Consider the following 23,667-nt stretch of genomic DNA (forward strand, 5'->3'; position numbering starts at 1 on the left):
GTATTTCTCTATTTTTCACTAAATTTATTCACGTTTTTCACTCTGTATATTCAAATATACACTCTAAACATTGAAATAAGTTCACATTTCAATGTTATTTTGTAATATTTTACCTAAATTTATTAATTTAAAAATCACTTATCTCACTCGTCGTTGCAAAGGTTAGATTGTTTACAATTATGAAGAAAACGAGCGTTGCCACATCTTAAACACCAAATATGTAGGATTCTTAACGATTTTTCTTTGTTTGTATGATTGCGTGATTCTTTTTTCTATATTAATTACAATAAAAAATACTTTTCAACATTTTTTAAGTTATAATTGAGTTGTGAACACTTTGAATATATGCATAATATGTGATTTATATTTAATAAACACAAATAACTAAAACTCTATGATAATATTATATTATAAAATTTATATCATATCTGGATTACTGAAGTACTTTCGCCTAGTACTCTTTTCTGCGTTGGCGGCCTTCGGCCGCGATCTAAAAAAATAACCCTGGTCAAGCGAATGCCCAGGGTGACTGAAGTACTTTAGCGTAGTACTTTTTTGGCCTTTAGTAGTTTTTGGCCTTTCTGCGTTAAAAATAAACAAATATATAGTGTTTTTGTTATAAAGTTGTTAAAGTGATTATAGTTTTTGGTTATCATGCACTTACATATATTGAAACAAAATTTGAGTTTTCCTTATAAAATGGATAAAATTTAGTTAATATATCTGTCCATTTATTTTTGATTATACTTATTTTAGGTGACGATACATATATGTGTTTTTATATTTAAAAATTTAGTTTTGGATCTAAAGTGGTTATATTTGTTGGTTATCATGCACTCATATTGAAACAAAATTTGAATTTTCGTACTGTACTTGTATACGTTACACTTTATTACGTAATATTATAAAATATTGCTAATACATGTATATAATATTACTTATTTGCTTAATAAATTTAAAAAATAAAATATCCATATGCATGATTAGAGGAATTTTTGAGAAAAGAGGAATTTCAGCGAATTTCCTTATTTCCTTGTAATTTTGAGCACACAAATGGTGTTCACTACGAGTGTAAAATGTAATTTTTAAAATAAAGACTAAAGAAGTGTAAAATGTGGATTTATTTAAAAGTTTATAGTTTAATTTAATTAATTAGAAGAGAAAAATGTGAATAAAGTGTGTTAAATGTGGTGTAATAGCTTCTTGAAATGTTCGAATTTTGCGAATTTTTGAACTTTAAGGTCGAATATCTCGTAAACTAAGCTTTTGCGGTATTTCTTAATCAGGAGGACTTCCTCTTTCCAACGGTACCTTCAAATCACGGCGCCAAAGAAATCGGAATTGTGCTCTAACCCTATATTTTACACCGTAACAAAGTGAGGATACCTCAGTATTTGTGTAAAGTTTTATTCCGCTATCATCATTGGTTCCTAAGGTATATATTATACAGAGAAGGCATAGGTTATAGTAGAAGAAGGCGTGGTTGTGAACTGATTTCACCCATATTTCGTACGTGTCATCAGGGTGTTAAGAAAATATTATAAATATTATATTCATTGAAATCGGTCGAGTAGTTCCTGAGATATGGTTTTTGGTCCATAAGTGGGCGACGCCACGCCCATTTTCAATTAAAAAAAAACCTGGGTGCAGCTTCCTTCTGCCATCTCTTCCGTAAAATTTAGTGTTTCTGACGTTTTTTGTTAGTCGGTTAACGCACTTTTAGTGATTTTCAACATAACCTTTGTATGGGAGGTGGGCGTGGTTATTATCCGATTTATTCCATTTTTGAACTGTCTATGGAAGGAAACGACTGCCTGAAGGAAACGACTCTATACAGTTTGGTTGACATAGCTAGAGTAGCCCCACACCCACTTTTCCAAAAAAAATTCGTCCAAATATGCCCCTCCCTAATGCGATCCTTTAAATTTCACTTTAATATCTTTATTTATGGCTTAGTTATGACACTTTATAGGTTTTCGGTTTTCGCCATTTTGTGGGCGTGGCAGTGGGCCGATTTTGCCATCTTCGAACTTAACCTTCTTATGGGGCCAAGAAATACGTGTACTAAGTTTCATCATGATATCTTAATTTTACTCAAGTTACAGCTTGCACGGACGGACGGACAGACAGACATCCGGATTTTAACTCTACTCGTCACCCTGATCACTTTGGTATGCATATATAACCCTATATCTGACTCTTTTAGTTTTACTTACAAACAACCGTTATGTGAACGAAACTATAATACTCTCCTTAGCAACTTTGTTGCGAGAGTATAAAAATTGCTTGCGAGACTTTTTGAACAAACCTCGTAGAGAACTGAAAACGCTGGTAAAATATCGGAAACCAGCACTTGGTGAGTTGGACCGTCATCTAAAAACAGTAGCGGTTGGTATGTATACCCAAATTGTCCATACAATTTTCGAAGAAATTAATACAAAAATTGGGTATTTTATTTCATTACTTTCTTAACTGTTTAACCATGCCCGTCAACTAACTATTTTCATGATATTTCAACCAAAGTCGGACTAGTTCGTAATCACCGTAAAAACAATATTTGTATTTCACTCATGTGCTTATAATCATTATTAAGTACATTATATATGTACACAAGATGCATGTATGTGTACAAAATACAAGTGCAGATCTATGCCGGTAAACAGTGTACGCTTTCTATCGCTTTCAGTAAATATTCTATTCTTTATTTACTAGTATAACAAGTTAGCTTAGCTTCTTTTAATAAATAACTAATAAAAAATAAAAAGAAATCAGAATAATCGTGCAATGCGTACAAATAGTTATCACAAAATCGGAGAGCCATTTCACTGCGCTCTTTCAACGCTCTTTATGCATACAAGTACGAGTATGTATGGTATTTTGAAATGTTTTCGCATACAAATGAGCGCTGGTGAGTATAAGCATGAAGATATTTGTAGTGATAGACGAAATGTGCCGACTTGGCACAATTTGCCATTCTTTGATTCATATATTTTATGAGAAATTAAAATTCTACTATTTGTTTGTATAGAGAAATATTGCAGCCAAGCTGTCATCACCGGATATGGCAACATACTTACATATTTGTTTGTTTTAAATTTGACTTTGATAGCAGCTTTGCAAATTGTAAATATTTTTGCATTTTCATTTATCTGTTTGAAACAGTCTCAGTCATACTCGTAAGCCAATAAAACATGCGGAGGAAAGATTAATGCATGCACTTGTGGCCAGAGATTATCTTATATATGTATGTACCTATATGTACATACATGTATGTCCGTACAGTTACAAGCATTGAAATAGTAGTGCCTATTGGCCAAGAGAGTTTTGCTTTAAATTTTGTTTCTTTTATATTCTCTGAAGTATAACGGTCCTGTTATATACAACAATAAGTGTTAATTACTTACCGTTACTTTTTAAAGCCAATTTTATTGGGATATCTGTTTTTATGAGCGAGCAATAGAATAGTAGTGAACGATAAGCTGATTGCAAACATAATTTTTAATAAAAAAAATTTAATTTTATCAGAAAAAAGTAAGTTTCCTGATCTTTTATTAATTATTCAATGCAAAAAGCAAAAAAAATATAACTTTGCACTTTTTTTTTTGGGCCGCGGGAAGCACTGAGTGACGAAAAACGAGAATGTATTCAATCTGTCATAAACAACGGTAAATCCTACAAGGGAGTGGAAAGAATTGTAGGGTGTTAAGCCACAACGACTCACAATGCAATTATTTATAAAAAAAAGACGAAAAAAGGGGCTCAATATGGATTCTTTCCGAGAATTTCACACCAATAGTTGTAAGATATGCCAAGACTCGACATAGAATGTCAGCTATGGAGATTCGGAATGAACTGAACCTGGCCTGCGGTGTTCAAACAGTGAGAAGACTTCTACATGAACATAATTCCGCAGTCCTCGATTACCGTTACCGTTATTAAAAACCGTTATTAAAAAAAATCATATCATTCGCAAGATTACTAGCATAACGGACCGACACAAATTCGTGGATATAATGCAGAATATTGTGATACCATTTGCTGAAGAGGACATCCCGCTGAAAAGGATATTTCAGCAAAATTATGACCCGAAGTGCACCAGTATAGTGGCAAAGGAGTGGTTTCGTGTCAATGGAATTGATGTCATAGATAGGTCAGCTCAACCGCCTGGCCTCTATCCTATTGAAAACCGTTGGGCAGACGTCAAGAAAGCCGTGTGGAAAGATAAACCCAAAAACAACAACGAGTTGTGGACCGTAGTGAAAAGACCACAGTCTCGTAGATTCTCTGAAGAAGCGATGTATTGCAGTTATCAAAAATCATGATCATGCATCCAAGTACTAAGATCTCCTATAGACGAAACTTGCAAAAATCTTTCAGTACTTTTTTTTTTAATTTTTAGTACTTTACTACTATTTTACTGCTCCCAAAAAGTTTCATACATAAAACATCTTTGTAAATAAAGATATCTTGTACATATTCAAATCTAAATATTTTTAGTAATAAACATAGCCTGGAAAATATGATCCACTTTTGCATTTCAATGGATGTTAAAACGGTTTGGCATTTTACATAACTCACAGATATGTAAAGCTCTAACACCCACTACTATTTCATTGCTCGCAGCTGTATGTACATATATATATGTATGCGCAAGTAGGTATTTAAATATATGTAAATATAGATGCATTGTATATAGTTTATACATATTTATAGATTTTTACTTATTTTTATAATTTATTTAATGCATGTTGACCTCTTTGTCGGCGAAAATCATTTAAAAGGAGTTTTACAAAAAGGCAGATGAATGCAACATTCTCTGTAGGCTATATGATATATTTCAACTGATTGAAGCCCATGCATAATTATTTATCGCAATTATTTTAATCATGCTGTTTAAATTCACCTCCCACTATGTTATTAGGTACTGTACACCATAAGTATGCTTGAACTGTTTTAGAGGTTTTCGAATTATTTAAAATTCATCGCAAAACAATCTTAAATTAATATTAATAGTTAAATTATAGTTAAAATAAACTCTAATAAGCTATAATAGAATTTTTTGTAGCTGTCATCAACACCAGAGAGGATTTTTACTACTATTCTAATTATTAAAGGATCGTCTCAGGGTGACCCTCCGAAAAATCACTGACTTTCGCGACTTTTTTTTTAGTGTTGAAATTTTCTAATCCGATTCCGACACTTTTTCGTAAAAAAATAGGAAGATTTCAATAAAAAAAATAAATAAATAAAAGTTTCCATAGCGAATAACGTTAAATATGTTCTCTTCAAATTGGAACTAGATATCTACAAAACTCTTCCTTTGAGAGTAGAAACCGTTTTGAAAAACACCATTTGGAGAAAAACACAAACGAGGCAGATGTCTGTCTTGCTCCTTTCCCAACTGTGTTCAATTTCTGTAAGAAACGACCGTAATCATTTGAATTTCGATTTCAAAATTTGACAGATTGTTTATTATAGTGTATACTATCCGATAATGCAACAAAAACTCTATTTCTCGAAAATTTCACAATGAGAGAAACCCTTAAGGCATCATTTTAGTATTGAAAATTCGAATTATGGGCGCTCCACATTTTTCTATTTTTATACCTTGAACAGGGTATATTAAGTTTACCACGAAGTTTATAACACCCAGAACGAAGCGTCAGTTTTTAAGATATCGTTTTGAAATTTTGTAAACATCATTTTCTCTTCAAGAAGCTGCTCGTTTGTACAAACTGAACGATCGGAATCAAGTTCTTTCACATTTATTATTTATTATTTTCTGATTGATCAAAATATTTACAGAATCATATGCGGTGGTACCGAAGCTATAATAGTCTTTATTGGTGCATTTCTTGTAGCATAACACGATAAAAATCGTTTTCGTGATTTTGATCCATCAGTTTATATGTACTATATATTACATAATATACATATGCCATATTTCATATCTTGTAAAATAAAAAATTTTCAATACAGGAATTTGATTTTAATTATGGCAACTTCTTATGGAGAAAATATTCTTTTTTTAATTGAATCCCATAGTTAAATTAATCAATAATTTGCTAATTTGACCGAAAAAACTCCAATTTTAACATTTGATGCTCTAGCGTATGCAAATATTTGCTTTCGCGTAGTTATACACATTATGTATATACATACATACATACATATGTATATCTCAAAGAGAATTTGCAATTTTAGAAGCTCTAAAATTCCATTTGCTAAAACACAATACGCACGTTTATAATTCACCGAAAGCTCGAAATTTCAAAGCCGAAAAGCTTCGGTAATTATATAAAGTCGATAGGGCAACTCAGAGAAAGAACCGCAAACAACGTTCTGAAGCAGCGAAAAATATTGGATAATTATTTTTGGTTTTTTTCATTGCACATTATACGTATACATATGTATATATGATACATGTGTGTAATAATATACATATACATACATATTTGAGTTTTGTTTTGGTTGAGGATACAACAAAAAAATAAAATGGTTGTACATATTTGTGCAGATAGCCGGCTGAAACCAGTTCGAAATTTCTGCAACTTGAACGGTTAATTGGCGGTAGGGTACATGGGTGAAATATATAATTGAATTATTATTTTAAGAAATTTGTATGCACACAAGTTACGTGTAGTTGTTTAAATAAATTGTTAAGTGAGACGAATGGAGCAAATTAATTATATTTTGACAAATTTATATTTCTTATGTACATTAACATATGTTTGTACGACATACTATACATACATACAAAATCAACAAAAAATAGACTGTCACACGACTAACTCAGAATCTGTAGTACTATATTGAATGTACACATGTACATCATGAATTCGTGGCTAATATAATACTTCAATTGGTGAAAAATAATCACAACATCAATATTTAAAATTTGTCTTTGTTTCAGCAGAAATTAAGAAGTATGAAGAATTTACTCATATTCGTAAATAAATTCATAGTCCCTCAGAGAACACATACATACATTGTAATAACGTTGAGTCAAAGTAAACAATTATGAAATGTGATATATGGACCTACAAAAAACTTTGAGTCATCGCGATGCCTTTGTATTATAAATGAAGTATAAGTAAAACTTTATTTATATTCAACGTTCAAATGTAAAACTTAATCAAATATACATATGTATTCTGTATGTAATTCAGAAATATATTTGAGAAATTTGTATGTAGGGTCTTTATATATTTTACTATTTTAAAATAATATGTTATAATAGTGCGATAAAACATTTCTCATATATTTTTGATTCTTGTCCATTCCGGGTTATGAATGCCTAACTGCCGTGGAGTGTATGTACAGACTAATGCTTTGCTATTTTGCAATACTTTTAAAGTTCTCTATAGAACATATACAAAAATGACTTTTGTGAATAAAAAATGGAAATGTCTACCATCTAAAGATTGGAATTTTTAAATACGTTTTATGTCGTTTTAATAACGTAAATTCCTTTAGAAGCTGATTGTCCTTGAACGAAAAAAGATTGGCCTAGCATTGAGACCATATATACATTTGTTTAGGAATAGTTAGAACTGAAAAACCCGTTCAGATTTTCACATTTTCATAATTTTTCATAATACTCATTGACGTTGTATTTCTTTTACTCACTGCACATTACATATTAATTGATAACACTCGAGAAATACATTGAACTACTACTGCCTTTCTTCTTAGATCAACATTTTATTTTGGCAATTTGCCAACTGACTTGCGCGTTACTAAATTTAACACTATGTCTTATTTATTGTGCGTGAGTTGTGCAGCTCATAAGACAGTTTTGTTTTGAGTTTAATAGTAATTAAATCTATGTATATGCTCAGGTATATCTACATATATATCTCTAGTACTTACTTATGTTTGGTAGAGTCGGAAAAGTCAGTAAATGTAGTGTTGCCCTTGTTTTTTGTAGGAACATTTTCGACTATTCTAGGCACTACATCGTCAACTGGCGTTAATATTGCTCCACTTAATAAATCACTTTTACTTTTGATTTGTGCACAGCTACCAATACAAAAGCATTCTAAGAGAACAATTAAAGACAACACAAGTATGGGAAGGCTTTGAATTTTTGCGTGGATAAAGGGACGAGTTGGAACACTATAATTGCTATGCAAATGTTGAAACATTGATTTTCCACTGTTTTCATTCGATAATTTGGACCCCAGCAACAGCTCTGGAGCTTGTGGACCACTTGAGGGAGCTAAACACCTCATAGAAGAGGTATTTAAGCCATTGGATGCGTTTTTTAATAAAAACTGTTTATTTCTAGTCCGTATTTGGCTTTTGTATGACTGTTTTCCTTGATTTTGCATTTTGAACTTTTATTTAACAAACTTTATTTAAATAAATTGGTAAAAATCACTTCTCCACTTTACAAAAACAATCAAAAACTACAGGAACATCAAATGATGCACTACACTTAACGAACAATTTCCAACTGTCAAATTCCATTACTTTCCACTGCTTTTATCGCTGTGCTCCTACGTCAGAGTTGCATTCAGTGTTGTCAGAAATGATAACTTCGCGCTTATATTGAGGGATTTGTGATAGCGGTAAATGTTCAGGAGAGGGGCTTTTCCAAAAACGTTCATCCATTTTCACGGGAAGTGTCTTAAAATTCGTATTTTTAATTCCAATTTACGAATATATACGGCGCGTTATCTACTTTTATGTTTTTTTTTGTAATAAAAGCTATTCAAAATATTATAATTTTGCATGATATTTTCGCTATATACGGCACCACTCTTCGAAATTCAATTGAGCACTAGTGATCGGTTTCGAAATATCGATACTCTCGATAATCGAGACTAAACAAGATTGATAAAAATTAGAGATACATAATAGAAAATAATAATAATTGAAAAAACAACAAGAAATTAAAATATCGATATTCTCAATATTCGAGTCTGAAAGAGAATTGGTAATAATTAGAAATACATAATATAAAGCTAATATTTTTCTTCTTAATTGGCGTAGATACCGCTTACGCGATTATAGCCAAGTTAACAACAGCGCTCCAGGTCCTTTTCCACTTGGTCCTTCCAACGGAGTGGAGGGCTTCCCCTTCCTCTGTTTCCCCCGGCGGGTACTGCGTCGAATACTTTCAGAGCTGGGGTGTTTTCATCCATTCGGGGAACATGACCTAGCCAGCGTAGCCGCTGTCTTTTAATTCGCTGAACTATGTCAATGTCGTCATATATCTCATACAGCTCATCGTTCCATCGAATGCGATATTCGCCGTGGCCAACTCGCAAAGGACCATAAATCTTTCGCAGAACTTTTCTCTCGAAAASTCGCAACGTCGACTCATCMGTTGTTGWCATCGTCCAAGCCTCTGCACCATATAGCAGGACKGGWATTATGAGTGACTTATAGAGTTTGGTTTTTGTTTGTCGAGAGAGGACTTTGCTTCTCAATTGCCTACTCAGTCCAAAGTAGCACCTGTTGGCAAGAATTATCCTGCGTTGGATTTCCAAGCTGACATTGTTGGTGGTTCCAAGATAGACGAAATTATCTACGACTTCAAAGTTATGACTGTCATGTTATGATACATGTTAGGACAGGAGATATTTCGTCTTGCCCTCGTCCCATCTTCGTTGCTTCCTTGTCCAGTCCGGAGAAAGCTGAACTAACGGTGCGGGTGTTGAGGCCGATGATATCAATATAATCAATTACGTGGCAGCTTCCAAGCCCAGCGTACAACCCTTTGCAGGGGATATTTCGCCTTCTCACTTTAGCCCGCCTTCAAACGGATGTTCTTAGGCTACCCAGAGGATACTTGGTCAAAGACTGGAAGTCGTGAGCTGCTTGAGATATATGTAAAAGAATCGTTTCTGGCCACTCCCAAGTGAATGGCGATCAGACAACTTTCCTGACTTGCGTGAACTTCTACGCATGACTCCATCCTCTAATAGGAAGATAATAATAACTGGAAAAATAAAAAGAATTTAAAATATCGATATTCTCAATACTCGAGTCTGAAAGAGAATAATTCAATATTTTTGCAAAAAGAAGAAGAAGTGGGACACTTCGAGCGCTCGAAAATAAATAACCCTGGTCGGTCCAAAACCCGGCTGTTCATTTTTTTTCTGTGTCCAACTTCTTCTTTCTGCAATAATAATGAATTATAAATTATCTTATTATATATTTCTCATTTTTATCAATTCTCGATTAGTCTCGAATATCGACAGTATCGATAATTTTAAAACGATCAATGCATGAATCAATAGTGGCCATTCGAATTTAAAACAGCGATGCCATAATTTCGAACATAACCTTGCCATTTTAGTTGAAGTGAAGTGATTGTGAAGTTTTTTATATTTTTATAAAAATAACATAAAAACCAATTTCTCTTATTTATAAAATAAACGACGTCAATAATTGCGTGTATATAATTGATAGAATATATATTTTTAGCATCTAAAGACATATTAAATGCAAAAGTGAATTTTTAGTTTCGGGAAATACGATGTTTTTGTATTAAAACAAGGAAAATATTGTTTTTAAAGGTACGCGCCATACATATTCGTAAAGTAGAATTAAAAGCGAGTATTTTAAGATATTTCCCATGAAAATTGGTGCACGTTTTCGGAAAAGCCGCTCTCCTGAACATTTACTCTTATTAATATTGAGTACTTATTTTAAAACGAAATTATGAAATTGAAAATAATTTCATCCATATGGGTGGCCACACCGACAAATTTAAACCGATAAGAAAAAATATCGCCCATCCTTAATAATTTTTGGTTCTGGTTTTCTAATAAAATATAACTATTTGTTATTTTGTGTACCCATATCGCTAAATTATGTTACCTAGTGATATACGGGTAAGTTATCGCGTTAACTCGGACAAACTTTAAAATAAGTACGAAGTGTCTAACGATCAGATAGGCTTTGTATTAAATTGGTATTTTTATGAAAAACATATTGGACTTATATATGTACATACATACAAACATATACATAAGTACATAACTACACACTTGAATATTACAAGGTTTGTGACGCATTATCATTCATAAAAATGTTCTATATACCACCACAATAAATGTGCACTTTACAATAAGCAAATAAGAAAAACGTTTAGTGTGATATCTCAAAACAAAGTTAAACTTGTGAAATAAATTTGTTTTGTGAACGAAAGGAAGATAAAGCGGTGGAATTGTAATCTTCCCAGTAATTCCAAATTTGCTATTTTCTATATATTAAAAGAACTTTAATGGAAATAAAAACAAATGGTTTGAAACAATCATTATAACACGTACACAAGAGTTTAGAAGGGTTTTGTCAACTTGACCTTATAAACTCATAGAAACTTTAACAGAAATCTCTGCATTCTAAATGGACATTTTTATGCACAAGAAAAATATTTTCGATTGAATGTGTTGAAGTGAAATTTATGAAAAAATTTAAGATTAAACATTAATTTTAAAAATAGTTTGTTTATTATCTTAACACAGACAAATACATAAAAAAGTGCAATTATATTAAGCCCTACGGCATGGATAAAATGGCATCATTGGCAAATGTTATAAAAAATGAGAGTTTTAACAGCTCTCTCTCGAATCAAAGAGTCTCGTATCATATTATCCATACCCACTGATTCGGCTGTCCCACATGTCATAGAACGGACGTGAAATGGACATTATATAAACCTACAAGCAACAAATTATATCATTTTCACCCATACATACACAGGTGAAAGCTTGTAGAATGACAGAAATTACATTAAGAATGCAATAGAATGAGGGAAGACTCAGGGCAAAAGCCAAGGCAGTTCGTTAGGGTTTTCTAAATATTCTACTATCTCAGCTGTTGACGACTATATGATACTTTTGTTAATTGTGTGTGTCTACAATGATTTGCTCTGTCTAATTGTATAATTCTTTGCATATAGGGATGTAAAAAGAAAAACGTTCCACTACATAGTTTTCGATGTTGCCACCATTCAAACAGGTGATTTGTATAACGTATAACAGATACTCATTTTTTTTATGTGTGGAACACAGCGACAGACTGCAGCAGCACGACAGTGAACTGAAAATGGCGTTGTGAATCCTACTACAAGAACGTTTGTGAGAGGGCAGCAACATAACAATGGCCGGCATGTACACAAAACAACTCAGTTGTCCATTTTGCATCTACACAATTTCGTTGTGGCCATACTAATACCTTGCACTTCAATGAAATTTTAATGTTTTGTTCAAAGTGAAATTTTTAAGCAAAAAATAGGTAAATAGGTAAATTTATTTGTTTTAAATTTTCAATTGTTATTATAAATGATGTAACAGCGCTATTTTATGCTTTTATTTGTAAAATACATCAGGCTTGTTAGAGCTTTGAGTAATTTCACATTTTACATATTAGTGCCATCACCACTCTACCTCATCTCTCTATCTTCCATTCTACTGAACTCTACTGTCGTTGGCAAATATAGGATCAAATTGAAGTTAGCGAGAACAACAACTGTCGGCCTGCAGTCGTGCAGCTGTCAAAAAGGGTCCGTCCATAAGGACGTGTGTATTTTAATATTTGACAGATGTCGTTTGCAGTCTGTCGCGAGCATTGTATTCCACACATGAAAGTAAAATTCGGTTGGTGCATAGGAATAGACAAAAATGGTAACTCTTTGTAAAAGAAGATGGAGGACATGTTCCACAATAACAACGACAAGGTGTATTCTATTTATGCAGTACATATTTAATATATACTAGGTTTCGTTATTTGTTAAACACAAAGTACAGTCGTCTGATAGACAGTAAAGAAGCGAGTTTATCCGTTCAGTGAATTATAAATGGTAATAACCGTACATTTTTTGATAGTGTTAATCATTATGTGTTTTTAATTGTATTAAGTTCAAACACAGGGCGTGTTCAATTTGCAGACGCGTTAATATTTACATTGCATTATGTATGCATATGTGTACATAACAGACTTGTAAGCGTTTATGCATATGCATTGCTAAAGTTCAGTATACATATTTAGTAAAGTATATGTATGTACTTTTGTATGTATATCAAATTGATGTATACATTTATTATTACTGTAGCTGGTCAGATGCAACGGCAGTTTATAAGTGATAATTTGGTTGCTAGAGATGTTACAACGTTGTTTTATAAAGTTTGGAACAACTTTTTCCAGTGTGAGAGCTCCTCAAAATTAGCGTTTTTTATAACATTTTTTCATTGTAGTTTTTAATTATTTTCAAATGAAAATGAATACTATTATGCATCACATGACGAAAAATTCATAAAATATATTTAAATTTCGAGTTTTTTCTTTAATTTTCGTTGGTGAGATGCTCGAAAGTTGGGGATCCGTTTATCTCAGATAGAAATGAGTTCGATTTAAATAATTTCGATTCCTTGATTTAGACGTAAAGTGAAGAGTAAACAGATGACGCTCTGAACACATAGAGTGCGACACGACATGACAGCGCGACAGTGAACTGTAAATGGCGTCGGGAATCCTGCTACATGACCATTTATAAGAAGTCAGCGACATAACATGGCATGTACACAAAACCACACATCTGTTCATTTTGTATGGACACAATGTCGTTGTTGCCATACTAATACCTCTCAATGCAGTGCAATTTTAATATTTCAAAGTGAAGTTTTTTATGCAAAAAATAAGTAAATATTTAAATTTTTTGTTTTCACTTACCAATTGTTATACCAATGATATAACAGAGCTATTTTATACTTCTCTTTGTAAAATAAAGTCAGGTTTGTTAGAGCTTTAAATAATTTCGTCTGCAAAATTCAAAAATGTTTTTAAATTGGCGAGAGAGACAACTGAGAGCCTGTAGTCGTGTAGCTGTCTAAATAACTGTGTCCATAAGAGCGTGTTTATTCATATAAGTGAGAAAGGTCACTTGCAGTCTGCTGCGATCTACGTGGTCAGCATTTGAAAAATGACAACAGCGATGAAACAATTAAAATCTATTTTTAAAAACCAATTGAACATTATTGTTTAACACTTGAAAGATCTTCTGTTCAGTTTTCATAAAGAAATATTAGAAAATGGTATACGTCATTGATTACAAAATTGTTTGTTTTTAATTGAAGATTGGTATTTCTTAGAAGGCTTGTATATATGCCTGTACATAGCGGAACTACTGGGAGGTTGACTTCGAAAGCATCCTTTTGAAATATATCGATACAGTTTGACTACATTATTATATAATATATACTCAAGAGATGTTGGTGCTGACAGTTATGAACAAAACTCTCATTCGTATTTTAAAAAAAGGGCTTATCAAACTTTTCTTATTTGGTTATTGTTGCACGTCATAATATCCTCGCACTGTTTTAATTCTATTATTATAAAGTAGGATTCATATACATATTTCATTTGCACATATATACATAACATATGTACCATATATGTTCACCACATACTTATTATAAGTGTAAAAAAAATCAGAAGTGTGATACATCAACCTGTTATGCGTGTTTACAATAAAACGTCCAAAGTTTAAGTGTAACCGCCAACAATAAAAACGGTAGGTATCAAAGTGATCAATATTTCAATGCAAAATGGAGGTCGAAATTTAGCTGCCGAGTAAGTAATTTATCTTTTTTCCCCTTAGGCTTGTTAGTATTATGGACATAGTTAACCTTTATATATTTTTGGCAATTCGGTTTGAACTACTGTTTTATGTCAATGAGGCGATACTACGTACACAAGACTATATTAGACAACTAATTGAGGAAGGGCTAAGTTCGGGTGTAATCGAATATTTAATACTCTCTCAAGGAAAAAAGCCGGGGAAATACTTTTGTATAAACGTAGCGGAAGAATTCAACATTCATTACATGAGGAAAAGTCATATTAGAGATAATATCATATTTAGCGGTAAACCACATTAACTCCGTACATCCATCAAATTCTGGGTCCGCTCCGATTACGTATTCCAATTGTCGTGGGAGAACTGCTATTAAGTACTCTTTATGGCAGAACTTTAAACACAAAAAGTTCCGTAAACTTTCAGAAAAGAAAAACCTCTTATTACGTATTGGTCTATGTAGTTTCAAAAGCGGTTACATTATACTGTGAAATAAATATTAATAGAAATATAATCTTTTTAAAAGACTTCAAAGTTTTAATGTAAGAGAATTTACGAATTTAGTAGTGTGAGAAAAAGTGTCATATAATTGCCTTTAAATCAGACAAATTACCGGAAGAGCTTATTCTTCTATTCAGAACGTCGTGCAAACTTGCAAAAAACCTAGGGTAGAAGTGTGCTATTGAAAGAGAATCCTAGGATAGAAGCTTCTCAAATAGGCGAAAATAAAAAAATCGCAAGGTATGTTATGGAAAAAGAATTAAGATAAATTAATACCATGCCCATGTATAGCCCAGCATCGGATGAAAGAGCAAATATTTCATAATTAGCATTAAAATAAGTTAAAGCTTTTGCATCGTTAAATCGAAAAAAAAAAAAAATTACCAACTGAAACATTCAGAAACCAATGTGATAGCAATGACAGACCGACAGCGCTAATATGCATTAGCGGGCTTAATTTACACTTACTTGCGCATTTGACCCTTAATGTAAGTTTGTAATGCACAATAATTTCGTGCATTTAGCTGAATTTACCAAATTTGAGTAGGCAACACTGCTCAAAAATGGCCGATTTTCGCTATTTTTTTTTACAGATGTCGCTTGAGTCTGCTTCTGCTTTGCGTTTACAGCATCAGAGGTAAGCAGTTTTATATTGCTAATTAAATTATGGTCAAGTGTATTAACAAAAGCAAATTTTAATATTTTTAGTTAGCAGAAAATAAGTAACGCTCAGTTTGCTATCCATTTTTCCAATATTCTTAACTTTTTCGCACACTTTCCGCATTACAATCAATTATTGCTTTTAATTTCACTCTTTTATCTTTTGACGTAGTTAATAATAAACGAATTTTTTCGTTAAATTTATATTGATTTTCCAAAAGTACCAAAAATTTCTATCCGTATTAATAATTTATTTATTCAACAAAATTCACTATCAGCTGTCTAAATGCACAAGTCTGCCGTCTGTTAGCGTTGTTTAAGGCGCATTAATTTTGCTCGTCTGTCATGGCTATGAGACTCTTGCTCTACAACAGTGTCGGCCAAAATGCATTTTTCCTATGACCGGGGCATAGGCTAGCTGCTGCGACGTCGAACACGTATACTCTTCTGCCAGCTTCAGAAAAAACGAAAGAGCCAGTAAACTGCTCGTATATCTATGAATAGCTTGGTTCGGCAGCAGCGTATGGCGAAGCTAATTATTTCAGTTGCGTTTCAGAATTCTGTGAGCTAGCACGTATGCGCAAGTTTAATTTTTTACACTGCCAGAAAATACCCCCTTGCGTAATTTATAAAAATGTTTAAAATTGAATGGGAGACAATTTTTTTTTTGTTGAAAATATGGAGGGAGATGGTCTGCCTCATTTGTAATAAAGTGATTGCACATCTTACACGTTATGCATTATATAGACATTATGAATCCTCCCACAATCAATATGATTTAATTTTAGGTACCGAACGACCAAGTCTGCTTTTACAAAAAACCGATGGGGTGTTGTTTAAAGAACTATTTCAAAATGTTTTAGAATGATTTGGAGAAGAAGGTAAAACATTGTGTAGAGTTATTGCGACTATTCCACTTTCAAAACAAACTATTGCCCGCAGAACTGAAGATATTATCTCATATATTCAAAATTATATGCAAGAACGGCTGTGTGATTGCAAATTTTTTCTTTGTGTTTGGATGAAAGCACGGATAGTAACAATTTGTGTCAACTAGTAATGTATGTTACAACCATAAATGCAAATTTTGAAATTTTCGAAGAAATTGTTTGTATTTTATCGTTGCACGGTAATGTCAAAGGCGAAACTTTATATGAAGCCATAAATGAACATGTTTTTTCTATAGTTGATATGAATAAATTGAGTTCAATTTGTACCGTTGGGGCCAAAGTCATGGTTGGCAAAAAGAAAGGGCTTGTTGGTTATTTACTTAAAATAATATAAAAATTCCCACCTTTCATTGTATAATACACCAACAAGCCCTTTTTGCGAAGGAACACAATATGGTAGAGGCTATGGATATAGCCATAAAAATAATAAATAAAATCAAAGGAAATCACCATGCCCTCAGCCATCGAAAATTCAAAAAATTTTTAGACGAATTGCACGCCGAACATGGAGATCTACTTCTATATACCGAAGTTGGTTGGCTAAGCCGAGGCAAAAGTCTAAAATGGGTATTTGACCTGCGAAAAGAAATTGTATTGTTTTTGGAGCAAGATTCTTCTTCCTCTTCACAAACTCTTCTCACCTCTTTGAAAACTCCAGATTTTTTATTGGACTTAGCTTTTTTGTGCGACTTCACAGAACTTTTAAATAAATTAAACCTCTCGCTCCAAGGAAAAAATAAAAACATATTCGATTTGTTAACTTCAATAGACCCATTTGGATACAAACTCAAAATTTTAATAGAACAGGTTAAGAAAAATGATGCAACAAATATGCCAGTACAGCAGCTTTTATTCAGGAATTTTCCAATAAAAAACAAATTATAAACATATGCAGATATAGTTGACCGCGTTTTAAAAAATTATGAAAATAGATTCAGTGATCAAGAAGAATTACTAAAGGTGCGGAGTGATTTATCATTGTCTATTGAATCAGGGATTAATTTTTGGAGGAAAAATAAAAAAAAAAAATTGCTCATTATTTATTCAGTGTACTTTTCTGCCAACACAGTTTGCAGCAACGCTTTACGCACACAAGTGAAAGCTACATACTATTGCATTGGACAACACTGCTCTACAACATTAAGCACCAGTTGTATATGCTGCCTCAATAACTAGATCACAGAGATACTTATAACCCTTGAATATGAGGCTATAACTATCTGGTTAGACGACGTTGAGCTCGAAATATTTAATATATGAGGTGCATTCCAAAGTAAACAGAACTTAAAAAAAATGGATTTTTGGCAAAATCAATTTATTTTATTCAAAATATTCTCTTTCTGCTTCAATAATAGTTTTAACTCGTTGGCCGGTATGGCCGCCAGTATGCCGGTGCAAACCTTTTGAATGGTTTCTACGTCTGCATAACGCTTTCCTTTCATGGGCGAATACAGTGCCATACGGGGAGCTTGGCTGTCCGGAAATTACTCTTTGGCGGAGTTATTTTTCGGACAGAAAGGCCTCTCTTGTCGGCATGAATGGAAGTGTGGAGATTGGAGTGGTTCGTGRCTGCCCGCAGGGTTCCATCTGCGGTCCATGTATTTGGAACCTTATGATGGACATTTTGCTTGGACAGCTCGAGGCACTCTGTAAGTGTTGTGCGTATGCGGACGACCTTCTTCTTATGGTCGAAGGTCGCTCGCGTTCTGAGTTAAGAGCGGGCGGGAGGAGATTTCTTAGAGATCGTGAATACTTGGGGTGTAGGTGTGGGGGTGGACATATCGAGGGAAAAAACGGTGACAATGCTGCTTAAGGGCCTGTGCCACATATGGAGCCCCTGTATGGTGGGAGGCAGCCACGACTGTCTGGGGGTCTCAAAAACTYCTYTCAATCCAACGTTGCATGATGCTTGCTTGTTTGCCTGTATGTCGCACCGTCTCAACGGATGCGATGCAGGTTTTAYTAGGTGCACCCCCTCTTGACCTGATTGTCATACAGCRTGCTGTTGCATTCAGGTTAAGAAGGGGTTTGAGTGTGTCAWTGCTGCGGAACGATTGGATTTCCGACGACGATGTGTAGAGGGAGGGATATCCAGGGAGCAAGAGTCTCCTAGATGATAGGGTTAGGCGTAAGTGGCAAGAACGTTGGGACAATAGTCCTAACAACCGAGTGACGTACGAGTATATTCGGGACGTTGGGTTCGTTGAGGATAACCCGGACTTCAGATTTTGTCTGAGTCTGGGTTTCCTCCTTACGGGGCATKKGCCTCTGAATGCATTTTTGCATCAGAGGCACCTATCAGATACGTCGGGGTGTTTTTGTGGGGCGGGGTTGTAAAATTGGTCGCATTCAATTGCGGAATGCCCGACGTACTCGGACATTAGGGATCTGGGTGGTATGGGGATTAGCTGGACTGATCGACGATTAGATGTTAGTGGTGTGATCTCCACTAGTCGGAATACCGAACAGTTAGGATTGTTTACGCGTGAATTATTTAAGCGGCGAAGGCGGTTAGCTGGAAATTAGGTAACTCGAACCTGCTCATGCGGACTGGCCCCTCGGGGAGTATCGTGGTGGTTGTGGTTAAAACTGACTTCATCAGTTGAATGTGGAGTTGCATTGCAACCGGGTGCCGGACCCAAAGCACGGCAGAGGTTTTAGATGGGCCTCGAACCCGACCAAGGTGGCTAGTGTGTCCATTCCACACTGCAATTGGTACTGAAAATGCTTGGCATTCTCAGGGCGCTGATCAACGTATTGATTTGATCCGCTGTACTTTTGAGTGCCGTGGAGTAAGGCTGTCGTCAGCAGGTACCCATGTTAAACACACCGGACGTTGTGACGTGGGAGCCTAATTGCGAGTGTAACGACTGTTTGTTTGATGACATGAGTTATTTCGTTTTGCCATCGTTCACTACCAGTCTCATTTGCTTCGCTTCCTTATCCAGTCTGGATAAAGCAGAAATAACGGGGTGAATGTTGGGGCCAATGACAATATCATCGGCGTACGGCAGCAGCTGTACACTCTTATAAAAGATTGTACCTGCTCGAGTAAGTTCTGCAGCTCGAATTATGTATTTTCTCCAGAAGAAGGTTGAACAAGTCGCACGATGGGGAGTCGCCTTTTGTGAAACCTCATTTCATCTCGAAGATTTGGTGCATAATATTTGGTCAGTTATTGATCCAGGCCTAAAGCCACACTGATGAGGTCCTATCAAGTCCCACCGTCAGTTGGGCTTTAATCTTTCACACAGTACCTTTGATAGAGCCTTATATGCGATGATGATGTGTGCGATCTGGGGTCTCCCTTTTTATGGATTGGGAGCAGAGCACGCTTAAATTTCAATCGTTGGGCATGATTTCGTCCGAATACATTCTACAAAGAAGCTATCCCATCCCGCACTTGTTTTGGTTGATTGTAATGTTGTGAGGTAGGCAGTATGCTCTCTCTCCACTGCGACACTGCACTTCCTCATCGTTCCAGCAGTTCATTTGCATTTTTGGAAAACCAATGGTTTCGATTGCAACTATACGTATGGAGCTTGAAATGCCGTTCCACAGGTCCCTCATACCGAGTTGCTAAAGAGTGCTCTCAGAGAGCTGGAGTGCACGTCTAGTAGAAAATCGTTCGGTTGTCTGTTGTGATTGCTGCTTCTCCACGTCGAACCTTCCTTGTGTTTATTGGCGTGCGTCTTTTGCTGCAACAAGATGGTGGTCCGAGTCAATGTTAGGAGGCTATTGTTTCCGTTATATGGGCAGTGGACGGTGTTACAATCCCATTTCACCAATTTTCACACTGTCAGGGAGGTTTGGCAGATTTGTACATTTAGCCCATTAAAAGGCGAGACCATATCCACTTTTTGAAAACCACAGTTACCTTTTCCTAATGGTAATCGCTGTACCACATTGAAATGTTCTGTTCAGTTATGACATTTTCCAGTTTTAGATAAATGGCTTTTTATAGCCGTGGAAGTCTGATTCCGCCCATCTGCAATACCAATCTTCTCAACATGCAAATAAATATGTGTACAAAGTTATCAAGATAAGCTAAATTGTTTTTAACACAAGCTACATCTTGCACAGACGGACGAACAAACATATAATCAGCAGCAGCACGTATCCTCATTTTGATATTTTTGATATACATACATATGTGCACACATAATTTTATATCTATCTCGATTAGTTTTAGGTGATTGCTTTCGCAAGGGAAGTAGATATTAAAAATTTTGAAGACAACAATTTTTTCCTTTCTGTTTTTTTTTTTTTTTGTATTTTTNCGATTAGTTTTAGGTGATTGCTTTCGCAAGGGAAGTAGATATTAAAAATTTTGAAGACAACAATTTTTTCCTTTCTGTTTTTTTTTTTTTTTGTAATTTTTTTTTTTTTTTTTTTTTTTTTTTTTTGTATTTTTTATTTATTTTTTTGAAACTGTTGAAGTTATTTGTTCAAAATTGAACATGGCAAAGGGCGGCCTACAACAATATATCTAGACCTCTTTTATATACTATTTTACATAATATATAAGATAAGATAAGAAATATGTAAATCTAAATGTATAAAAACATACAATCCACTAATATTAAATATCTATTATCAAACATATTGAATATACATACATAATAAACACAAAAACGTATATACATACATAAACAAACCCATGAAATGCATTGTCATGAAAACAATAACATTCAACAGACAATAGTACAAACATAATTACTAAGGATAAGATGTTTGCGTATGATAACTCATGGGCTCTGAGAATTCATTTAACCAACTGTTTGTAAATGTACACATATGAAAACAAACCCAAAGCCACATAAAATACATATGTATGTATCTAGTTATTTAAGATATCTTGAAAAATAGTATACAAAGGTTTCAAATTTGAAAATAAAATCAGAATGAAATATTTCTCAGCTTAGAAACGATCAGTGGTAATAATAAAAAGAAATAACAAATCAAACATATTATTACCTGCATGACGACCCAAAACATAAAACTGGAATCATGCAAATCGTGTTATGGAATAAACTACGAATAATTCAGATAGATATAGGGTTACAGATATTGTGCAGTTATAGACAAAATAATGAGGTACATTTTTAGAAGTATAAATTGAATTTAATCCTTTGAAAACCTTGAATGGGAACGATTGCGTTCTTTTGGGGAATCTTTGTGGCTATCAGTTCTTAAAAGCACTTAGGTTAGGTTAAGATGTCAATTCTAACAGGGATCTCATTTGGGCAGCTTAGAACGGCGGTCGAACGGTGGTAGCTAAAACGCCTATGTAATACACTGGAGAGAAAATGCCTGGATGCATGTTTCCACCTCACTCTCCTCCTTACAACTATGACAACTAGCGTCCGAAACGATTTTAGCCTTACCGCATGTTAAGTAGCTTAGAAAATCTCCTGTGCTCCATTCTAGAACTTACAGACGCACAAGGTCCTCGACCAGGCTGCACTTTGTAGCAGAAAGTCTACTGATGTCTTAAAAGTAGCCACTTTTGCTACATTGGTCCGGTAACCTAAGCGAAGATTGATGGAGAAATATTTACAAAAAATCCATGAAAAGTCTTATTCTCCTATGATTCCTCCTCCCCTTCCACATGTCCCTCACCGGTATGAATAGCTTTCGCGATCCAGTGATCCAAGTTTTCGGGAATGCAGTTGAAGAAGGTGTGGCCAGTTTCCCTGAGCTTTAGAGAGTTTTTCGCATGGGGACGGGTGCTGTTTGTAAAATGAAATTCAGTGCTATTGTTGGTGTAGTACCGCAGGCAACCGATGCCTTCTTCTCTCCTAATTATTTGGCCTCCCTGAAAGTTTGCTATCAAAGGTAAGCCCTAGATATTTCACCTTGTCAACAGGTTGAAGGCGTGAGCCTCTGAATGGGTGCAGAAACACATATATCTTCTGATGAATATTTTCTTGGGTTGATGGCTATGGTGCTTCTATTCGCGCAGTTGGATACCACTTTGATAGCTAGTTGGTTAGCTCGTAGACGGTATTAGAATAAATATTTTTGACACTTCCTCAGACATTGTGAAGATGAACGAAACTGGATGATAATCACGCTACAATTAAGAAACTTCTATAACGGTTATTGTTGATGTTCTATTGAATGACTGCTGCTAATTAATATATTTAATAGGAACCACATTTCGAAAAGGCATTCGTAGTTTTCAACAGCCGCTATGGCAAGAGGGGGTGAGGTCCGGTACCCTACCGTCCCTTAGGTTTTAATTTCACATACTATATGATACAGAAGGGTCTAATTGAATAATTTCCGTCAAATTAGGTGCATAACAATACTTTGACATTCGTATTTTGTAATAACCACGTCAATTCCAATTGATTCTTTCACTTTACATGTAGAAATCAAGTACCCAAGAAGAGACCAGAATACAATTTTGTACAAAGAATAGCCTTAGAGCGTGGTATCTTAGGTCAAAAAATAGCCGAAATCGGACCATAACTTTTCAAGCTCTCAGGACCGAAAATGTGTACCCCAGTGTCTGTGTACTTCCGAAAAGTGCCAGAGCATATATAGCCGATATATCGGCTCGGGCCTTGTAGCGGTACACTACTCTCATTGCGTAAGAACTCTATATCAAAACAAATTTATAATGCGTAATAAATGATCTAATTTCATTGCAAGATAATTAAAAAAAAATTTTGTTTCAACTCTTTGTGGACGACGATTTTCCTATCGCTTGGAGGTACTGAAATTTAATAAAAACACCGATGTCTGCCGCTCAGGATTACCCTGTTTACAAAATATATATTGGAAATATAAAGTATATACAGTGGACCAATAAAATTTACATACACCTAGTTTTATTAAATTACAACACATTTTTTKSTTTTAAAATTAATGTTTATTGTCGTTTTTTTGTATCTATTTCAAAATATGTATATTTAGCATATATATTGGCTTATCAAAATTTTTATTTTTACACAAATG

At 34.3% G+C, this 23,667-nt stretch overlaps 2 protein-coding genes across 3 annotated transcripts in view; one reads left to right on the plus strand and one right to left on the minus strand.

Annotated features, from left to right (window-relative positions):
- Positions 1-8,445, minus strand: part of LOC108965954 (metal transporter CNNM4) — a 49,735-nt gene extending 41,290 nt beyond the window's left edge. The window contains exon 1 of the mRNA XM_018928640.1: positions 7,873-8,445. Coding sequence (XP_018784185.1) covers positions 7,873-8,333 — 461 coding nt within the window. The 5' untranslated portion in view covers positions 8,334-8,445. The remainder of the gene's footprint in view (positions 1-7,872) is intronic.
- Positions 8,446-10,762: 2,317 nt separating this feature from the next.
- Positions 10,763-23,667, plus strand: part of LOC108965951 — a 48,751-nt gene continuing 35,846 nt past the window's right edge. The window contains exon 1 of one of the 2 annotated variants that reach the window (XM_018928634.1): positions 10,763-10,847. In XM_018928634.1, the coding sequence (XP_018784179.1) occupies positions 10,827-10,847 (21 nt within the window). In that variant the 5' untranslated portion in view covers positions 10,763-10,826. Of the gene's footprint in view, positions 10,848-12,752; positions 12,818-23,667 lie in introns of those variants that run through there. The other variant, XM_018928635.1, reaches the window with a different exon arrangement.

The sequence above is a fragment of the Bactrocera latifrons genome, unplaced genomic scaffold, assembly GCF_001853355.1.
Source record: "Bactrocera latifrons isolate USDA-ARS-PBARC rearing strain unplaced genomic scaffold, ASM185335v1 scaffold_151, whole genome shotgun sequence".
NCBI classification, from domain to species: Eukaryota; Metazoa; Arthropoda; class Insecta; order Diptera; family Tephritidae; genus Bactrocera; species Bactrocera latifrons.